This window comes from Cyprinodon variegatus, unplaced genomic scaffold (genome assembly GCF_000732505.1).
Source record: "Cyprinodon variegatus isolate N-32 unplaced genomic scaffold, C_variegatus-1.0 Scaffold82, whole genome shotgun sequence".
Classification (NCBI taxonomy): Eukaryota; Metazoa; Chordata; class Actinopteri; order Cyprinodontiformes; family Cyprinodontidae; genus Cyprinodon; species Cyprinodon variegatus.
The window spans coordinates 203,634-213,267 of NW_015150535.1; the positions used below are offsets into that span (position 1 = coordinate 203,634).

Sequence of the window (9,634 nt, forward strand, 5' to 3'; positions counted from 1 at the left end):
CCCCCTCTAAAAAAAATTCCATAAATTAAAAAATCCAGCATTTTTTCCCAACAATTCATACATTAGTTGGTGTTTAGGTTGCATTAAAATGTGTCCTGAGTGAGTTTTTTTTCTTTTATCTTTTTTGTTGTTTTTTTTATCCATTAATGGCCCAGCCCTAGCTGCTAGTTATTAGCTTAGCCATTTGATTGTATGCATTTAGGGCAGGGGACATTTCTAAAAGTTTGAGGACACCCGCCCTCCAAGATTTAAGTTTGAGACCACTGATCCCAGCTGATTGGTTATCAGATTTAAATGAGACGTGCGTCTCTGTTTGCTTTATTCTTATCTCCGTTATTCTTCCAAGAAGGAGGAAGTTTTGGTTCATAATTTCTTTTCTTGGTTTCATGTATTCCACTAAAATTAGGAAAATCATTAAAATGGCTCCGTAACATTTATTATAGAGGAATGGTCAGTAAGTGTAACCATGGTTACTCGTTTGATGTCGACCCGGTGACATATCAAGATGAAGATCTTTATGATGTTACCGTGTTTCTCCTCTTTGCACAGGGACCAGGGTTGTTCTGACCAGACCACCACTGATCTGCTCAAGTCCGGCCGTAAGTTGTGCTGGTCCAGAGAAGCCCAGTACCTGTACCTCCGCCGCTTGTCTTCCAGAAGTTTCTCAGCCATCACCATGGTAAGATGCACTTCTGCTGTTAAATATTGATGCTGCTGGACTGTATGGATGGAGCGTCGTGTCTTTTTATGGGTTACATGTTAACATGGACCAGAGCTTCGGATCAGGAAGCTATTAATACCATACAGTTGATAAAAGATTTATTTTTAGGGATCGAAAGGGGGTGAGTATGAAGGATCTTTTCACGCATCCTTGGTTATCATAGCATTTTTTACAACAATTCTTACATTAGTAGGTGTTTAGGTGGCATTAAAATGTGTCCTCAGTGAGTTTTTTTTCATCTTTTTTTTGTGTATTTCTTTAATTTTGTTTCTTCTTCACTCTTGATAAAACCAGAGTTTTTTCCTCTTAATGCAAACTGAAAAAAGCAAGGTTGCTGCTGTAACTTTGGTTTGATATTTCAGGAAGAAATAAACATTTAAAGCAGTTTGTTGATCTAACACGCATTAAATATGGGGAGAAGAAAAGAGCTTAGGCTGATCTGACTGAGACCTTTCTCATACCTCACTGAATTTAAAGTTAAAACAGTTTTTTTTTCTTACTAGAACTGGACAATCTGTTGCATTTTAACAAAACAATATTTTCGCATCAGGAGGCACTTAATTTAACAAGAGGATGATGTGGTTTTTCTCAATCTGGCATTTTAGATTGCACTTATGTACTTAACCCTTTAAATCCAAGAATAAAACAAAACAGAAAATTGCTTTTTTGGCCTTTAAAACAAAATGTATAAAAAGAAAAAACAGAAATACATTTTTGATATTAATGATTTATTACTATGCGATAAGTCAAGATTATTTTTTGTGTAGTCTTTTACTGGCTGTTATCAGGTATATCTGATTGTGTACAATAGGATTTTGAGCAAAGTTTTTACCATTAAATTATGCAAAATGTGTCAGACGCAAAAGATTTCAGAAACCGTATGTATCAAATACGATACATTTGGCATTATAGGGTTAAAGACAGTTTTCTGCCATAAAAATAGGAAGAGAGCTGCAGTTAGTGAGCAGATCCAAGAAGGAGAGTAGAGGCACTTTTCCACACAGCAGTAACAGGAAAGTCCTGCTGCATTGAACTCAGAAAACAAGAAAGCTTTCAAGGTCCCGAAAACCATAAAAATCTACATGCTGCTGGTTTGAGCAGAAGATCAAAATAAAATCGCTACTTCAATAAATGCTTTAAAAAAAATCACAAATTCTAGTTTTTAATTAGCAAACAAGAGTTTTAAGAATGATTTATTGATTTTATAGAATTTTCTGTTTTATAAGGATTTAAATATTTTTGAAAAATCTGAATTTGTCCTTCCTGGACTTCCATAATTCAGAGTATCATCAGATGGTCGTTTTGTTTTTATTACTGTCACTAGCCAATCCGTACTGGTAGCACGATCCGCACCATCAGCTCAACTAGAAATACATCCAGGTCGCCCTCGATTGTTCCATTGAAAAAATAGTGAAATACATTTTTTTTCTCTACCTAAAAATGAGCATATTAAACTACAATGTGTAAAAGGTCAATTTTATGAGAAAATATATGCGTTTAAATCCTTTTGCAATATCATCCATCTGTAAACCAGCAGCTCACTTTTTCAGCTTTGGATTTATAATTAAATCAAATCTTTTTGACTCAATTTTGTTTTTCTTTTACCTTTAGAGTATATAGTGAATAATCTAAGCTACTAAAATACAGATAAACGGGATTTAACCAGATTTAGACGCACTGCTCTGAGCACATCCAATGATGACCTCTGACAAGCTATTTAATGTAAAAAGCTTCTAATTGTCAGAAAAATAGTTACAAATTTTCTATAAAATGTATTTTAGCGTTTTCTGGTGATTTAAGGACAGAATTCAATATTTCTTCTACCATAGTTACAGTATTTATTGCAACCTGGATGAATATCTGCTTGCACATGAGCAAATGACTTAATTGTACGGATCTTGCTTCTGGTACAGATCAGTTAGTGACAATTAGATGTAGACTCAAAATGATAAACCAGCTCACAGCCTGCAACCTCTAGCTGGTTGTGTTTGCAGCTGCAGGGCCTGCAGATGTGTTTTCCCAGACTGTATCACAGCTTGGATTCATTTGGACTTTAAATTCAGGTCAACAAAAACTGAAGCAGTGAAAAAAAGCTAAAAAAAATGGATGAATTTGATGTTGCATGTAAATAAAAATGTATATTTTAAACCACATTGAGCAGCTCTGTTTTCTGCTATTTATGTACGTAACACCGGCAGCATAGAAGCAAAGTCTGCCTTTTTTTGGAGAAGTGCGCTGGCATGCTAAGTTTCAAAGAATAATACTTTTAGTCTCTTTTCGCAGTGAGTTCAGGATTAAAATTTTATGTAGATGTGTGAACAGAAAAGGAAAATAATCTGTTAGTTTAAATGAAACGCCGTCTTTGTTTACAGGCCCTGAGATTCTTAAGCTACAGTTTAAAATGTTCCCCCATGTGTGTCGTAAAGACTTTTAAAGCGTTTTATGATGCAGTGACCACAGCGAGTGAAATCCCAGCCAACCGCTATCCAAACACAGCTGAAGAGTGCAGATGCAAATGGCTGATTTTTAAAGTGTTTCCCTCTGTGTGTGGCCCACAATAAATATTCAAATTGTTTATTTCCCTGCCGATTCTTTTAAGTGTAACTTGTATATAAATGTCTCATGTTTTTATTCTGTAAATATGGATGATTAATGCTCAAAGTTAACGAAAACCAGAAATCTAGCAACACTAAATGTTTAGCCACTAGGGGGCGCTAGACCTATGACTTCCAGTGTATTGGAATTTGCTAGCAGACCACTTTGGACTGCAGCATGGAGAAGCCGTTTCTCAATTCACTAGAAGGCAAGTATGGACTTGTCCTTGGCAAGTATGTTCTTGAGAAGAACAAAGGAAAGTGTGGACTCTGGGAGAACGGGAGCAGGCAGCATAAATATGGGTCAATTGGAACAGAAGCGTACTGATGACGTCACCGCATGCCCGGCTAGTCTAGAGCTACAGTTCACCTCTTGTTGTTAATAGTCTCTAGATACTAGGGATGGAACGGTTTATGAAAACCGTCCGAACCGTTCGGTTCGACTGTCTCGGTTCCGTTCGCGTGTGTTGCGTTCGGTTCATGCGCTGCTCCTTGTTCTCATAGGCGAAGCGTATACACTCCAGAGCAGAAGGTGGCGGTACTGCGACCAAAGCCAATCACCAGTAGTAAACGAGAAGAAGAAGAAGCGAAGCAGCGTAGCCGGGTGTAGCAGAAAAAAATCAGTTGTTGTGGAGAATTGTGTGGGTATGGCGAGTGGGAAAGAACAGGAGTTGGAAGACGCGCCAGCAGCACTTTATAGGTCTGCTATATGGGAGCGCTTTGCATTTAGAGTGACCTACGATGACGGCGGAAAGAAAGTTGTGGATAAAAGTGCAACAGTGTGCAAGCATTGTGCAACACGTGTTGTTTATGCTAACAGCAACATGACCAACATGTCACGCAAAGCATACAGCCTCCACTGTGGCTCCCGTCCGCTCCCCTCTGAGTTCCTTGGAGATGGAATTTTTTTGGATTTTTTCATTAATTTTTATTTTTTCATTAATTTTTATAATTTTTTTTTATTTTTCGGTGTAACAATAAACATATACCGAACCGAAAACCGTGACCACAAAACCGTGAACCGAACCGAACCATGGATTTTGTGAACCGTTCCACCCCTACTAGATACTAATAAAAAATTCTGACTTTTTTTCATTTAGTGGGGAATTAATAATTAACAGTCAGATAAACAAAAATCAAATGAACATTTTGCCAAATAAAACAAAAATGGCCATCATTGCCAGTGGACCTTTACATGCAGCTATGCCGCGAGTGGGCTGCTATAGACGGGCTGCGGTTATCCCTGGTTGCCGTTTCCCTCGGAGCTCCGCTGGTTGCCGCGGTCCTCTCAACTTCGGGAAAAAAAAGTTTAATTGCGCATTAAATCGGCAAATGGACCATATAGTGACGGTTAAAAGTATAATGTTCTCGCCTCAAATTATTTTAAAACTTACTTTTATTGAAACACAGCAACAGAAAAGATAACTTTTAAATTAATAGTCTGAACTCTATGGCTACGTTCACACTGCCGCATGAAGTGACCCAAATACAATTTTTTTTTTTTTTGCCCATATGCGTCCTGTATCTTATCTTTTCATGGCCGTCTGAACAACACACATCCGATTTTTTTCCAATGTGATCCAGGCCACTAGGCTCTATGGTCCTGAATCGGATACGAATCCGATCTTTTCAAATGTGATGTGTGTCTGAACGGCCAGGTCGCATTCATCCGACCTGAACGCCATTAATACCCGAAAAAGGTCACTATTCTGGGTCTTGCTATGCAGAAGCGGCAAGACAAACAACAGCCATGGCGGATGATGATGCGGAGAGCAGTATTTATGTTTAACCATCTTGAAAAGATTGAGTTTTTATGGTTGGGAAAGATCGCTAGATGCGCTCCAGCGCTACCCTCCATGTTTACTTCCATAAACACAGAGCACGCTGGCCTGTGATGTCATTTCATGCTCTACTGCGCATGCGGGACACTTGCGTTGTATGACTGCAGTGGATAAAAGTGCAACAGTGTGCAAGCATTGTGCAACACGTTTTATTTATGCTAACAGCAACACGACCAACATGTCAGGCTAACAATCAACATTTACCAAACCGAACCGAAAACCGTGACCACGAAACCGTGAACCGAACTGAACCGTGGATTTTGTGAACTGTTCCATCCCTAGTCCGATTGCTCTATCTAAGCATATAATGGAAAATTAAGTGTAAGGAAAAACTCAGCTAAAAAAATGCACACATGACAGAGAATAGTGTAACTTCTAAGATAAAGTTCTCCCCGGGCGTTCTTATATCTGCACGACAAGTGTCTGCTCTGAGCCGTTTTCTAATGCAGTTTTTCCTTCCTCTGAACTTTTCATTTATAATCTGGGATATATTAATCTGGGATAAACCAGAGTCATTTATCCTAGTGAAAATGGTAATAAACATTTGTATTTTACCATCTGTTCCGAGGTGGTCATCAAGACTCTGAAGGACCAATTTAAACTTGGTGCCTTCTTCTACCTCAGTTTTTTCCTCCACTTAACTTCCAAAAATCCAATAAAAATACCTTTCAGACCCCAAAGGGAAATGAGTTTTTGTTTCAATGAGTTGTTTATGTTGGTGGATATAATTTGATAAAGGATTCAGTTTTCTGCTCAGAGCCTTTTTTTCCTTCCACCAAACTTCCCATTGATCAACCGGGACGTTGCTTCATGTGATCACCCAGCAAATTATTTTTCCATTTACCTTCGCTGACTTATCCTCCATGTGCAAGATGTCCTTTAATCTCTTCAGAGCAGTTTTTCCTTCCACTAAACTTATTTAAATATTCGGATGCATAGTTTCTCTAAGCAATGCATTTCTAGATTTGCCAGACTAAACTGAAATTTGGTCTTACACTTGTAGTAAATCCTAATCTTCAAAACTAATAAAATAAAAATATGCTTGAAATGATTAATCGGGGAGCAAATGGATGTGGAATAATTAACATTCTGAAGAGAATCTCTATAATATTTTAATATAGTAGAGATTATCTCGATAGATTGTTGCTGTTGACAAACTTTTTTCCCACAGTTCTGTTTTCTAGAGGGCTCTAGGTCGTCCTTTGGTCCTTCGGGCAAATCTTAAACATAATAATCTAGTATGATGGGGACCTCAGACCCTTTGTTGTTCATTTAATGGTTTATTTTGATGGTATCTATGTGGTTTACTTCTGGCTGCGAATGTAAGGCCAGATTAGCCTGAGAAACATTTCAGTGACAGACTGTTTGTTCTGCTGCTGTTAAAAAACTCTTCCATTGTTTGTTTCTAATCTGAGACTGCCGGCTTAATGAAAATGTTGCATTTGTGAAACCGTTTAGTAATCCCATCGGTGGATGAGTCAAACCTGCCTGCATCAAAAAGCAGAATCATCCTGCTGACATTGGATTACACAGATAGATTTCAGTGACTCAGTGTTTCCCAGGCTGCTGCTTCTTTCCTTTTTTATCTTTATTTGAACACTCCTCTCCTGCAGGGACCCCCCCCCCCAACACACACACACACACACACACCCAGGATGATGATTAACCAGAGAGACATGTCGGATCCAGAATGCTTCATTGTTTTAATGGCTCAGTCTCACAAATAATTCAGGTCAGGGAGGCTGCTTTGCATAAGGTTGGCCTATTTTGAGTCATGCTTGACATTTTTTTATCTGCTCTGGAATGTGCTTATTTCTACTACATTGAATCCTTTTCCAGAAAAACTCACTCGTATGATTCTACATAAGTGAGTGGAGAACAGAGCTCGCTCATATGGCTAGAAAAACAAGAGCTTTTACAGTAGCTAAAGCCTGAATGTTTTCAGACCTGGATTTATCCAGGAAATTAACCCGTTAAGATAAATAACTTGATTAGCTGCTGTGCTCAGGCAAAATAAAACAGTTTAAAAATCAAATTAATAACATAACCGATTCATGTTACTCATGGATACACTTTTATGGAAAAAATTAGTGTTTATAAGAGTAAAAGATCAAATCAATTTAAGCTAAATTCTATAAACGAAGAGGAAAAAAGCTGCAAAAAGATTTACAACCAAAGGTTATTAAATGAAATTATTAAAATATAAAAAGTATATTGCACAATAAAACTAAATTACTGGAAAAAAGAGCAATTTAATGAAAATAGATAAATATGATTGGTATAAATGCATGCAATAAAACATGCAGAAAATGCAATAAAATGAGTTATACAGTGTGTTATGATGCAGTATAAATGCATATGGATAAAGGATTAAACGTGATCAAATTAAATAATCAACCTTGTGGTCTTTGGTTTGTACATGGTTGCTTCCATGGTTTTGTCAGAAAAATGGTTTTATTCATCTGCTAATCATGGGTGGATGATTGGATGTTAGTATTATGTTGTAATTGGGAGCCATCTTTCATGGATTAATCACCTCGTTTCATAATTGGGATAATCCCTTCTTTATCTGCCTGGATTATTCCTCGCATAGTCTGCTTATAGTTTAGACACACTGGCAATAGATCATGGAAACAATTTTGTTTTATTAGAAGATCATGATAAGGGATTTACTCACTGAACATAAAACGCAATATATTAGGGCTACAGCTACCAATTAGTTTGCTTATCGAGTAATCTGAAATGTTTTTGCTTAACTGATTATTGGATGGCAAAAGGTGCACAACAGGAATTTTTACAATTTTATTTGTAAGGGGTGAAACTATAATGGTCAGTCGTAGAGTTCTGGAAAAAGTTTTTAGCATCTTGAATGCAAAATCTTTTTTTCTTGCAGTTTTTGCCTAATTACTGACTCAGGAGGGTCGTTCCTTTAGCAAAATGCATGTTTTACATTATGCACACTACAGTTAACTATTCTATTACTAAATTAGTTGCAGATCATTTAAATATTCAACCAGATTGTATCTACAACGGATCAGTTTTATACAAATGTTAAAATGTAGAGAGATGCACACAGCTCAGAGTTCCTATAAGGAGCGTTTGTCTGGATAAACCCAAAGATACCATACAATTACTCTTTAACAATGTGATATTGTTGAAACCAAATTCTTTACATGTATTGAAATTAATCAGCTTAAGAGCAAATCTTTATTGTTGGTGTCATAATGCAATAAAAATAAAAGCAGGCGATAAAATAGCTTATGAAAAGCTATTTCAAATCTTATCTTAAACAGACCTTTGATATTTTGCAAAATAAAAACTTTACTGTAGTAACCTTAAGTTTTATGTATTTAAAATAATTCTTAATAGATGTTTATCTTTGTTTCTGGGGTGTTTTTTTTTTGGTAGGAAACGTTATTTGAAAGCTTGGATTGCAGCAGTTTGGATTATGTTTGATAAAGTCTGTGTTTAAACTCAGTGCTTTGTGATATAGGTTTATTTTTATACTGCCTAAAAATAGATAAAATGCTCAGATGTTGTTTTCCTGTCATACTTTTTGTTCTGTCCGCCTGGGAGCTTCACAGCAGGCTGCTTAAAAAAAAAATCAATGGGAAATTTGGACTAGTCCATCCAACCGGGGGGAAAGGTAGTCGACTTGTTCTGTTCTTATTTATTTACATTCTTATAGAGAGTTTTTAAGCTATCATGGGATTGTTAAAGCTGTGCTTAAAGAACCAATGATATTGTTATAATATGGATTTTGATGTCGAGCGTAATTTCGCCTGACCGCCTATGAAATCGTCTCCCCCCCGCCGCTCGAGTTGGTTCAGTCCTGATGGAGCTGGGAGCCCTTTGGCGGCGCTAATTTTTTCTGCCTCTTAATATTTTTAGGGAGTGAAGTTCATGATTTAAAGTGAGACCAGAGAGCCTGTATCGCCTCTAAACCTCCGTGGCCTTTTTTCTGACTTTCATCGGTCACTTTGGCCGTCGTTGCCTTCCGGAAAGGTTGAAGTGTTCGGTGAGTTCGGTTGGAAATCAGCGGTACCAGTCCGGGACGGTTCAAAGTGCGTGATGCCAGTGAACGGAGGGGGCCTGCTGTCCCTCAGCAGATATCCCAACCGCACTTTAACCGTAAGTAAAGCCGTCTTTAAAGGAGTGAGGGCTTCTTTAAGCACCGCGTGGAGTAACAGCGATGTTGGAACTTTGTCATGGATTGGTTTATATTGGGGGAAACCGGGATTGTTGGTGTTTTTGATTCCCAGCAGAAGCCTGTTGCATCCTGCCGCACCTGCTGAAGGAGCGGCGCCGAAGTTAGCTTCTGTTTGAGAGCCTCCCGAAACGGTTGAAATTAAAAACTTAAAATCTATAAAACAAAGTTTATCATCCGTGAAAGGTTTACTACGGAGGAGGATTAGGGCCACTGAAAAAAAAAAGAAAAAAAAGTTAACTGATTTTAAAATATTGTTACAGTTTATTAT

General features: G+C 37.6%; 1 protein-coding gene across 5 annotated transcripts in view; it reads left to right on the forward strand.

Moving 5' to 3' along the window:
- tjp2 (tight junction protein 2) overlaps positions 1-9,634 on the forward strand; it is an 82,031-nt gene that overhangs the window by 25,959 nt on the left and 46,438 nt on the right. For 4 of the 5 annotated variants that reach the window (XM_015373196.1, XM_015373198.1, XM_015373197.1 and 1 more), the window contains exon 1: positions 9,003-9,287. In XM_015373196.1, coding sequence (XP_015228682.1) covers positions 9,228-9,287 — 60 coding nt within the window. In that variant the 5' untranslated portion in view covers positions 9,003-9,227. Of the gene's footprint in view, positions 1-549; positions 680-9,002; positions 9,288-9,634 lie in introns of those variants that run through there. The other variant, XM_015373200.1, reaches the window with a different exon arrangement.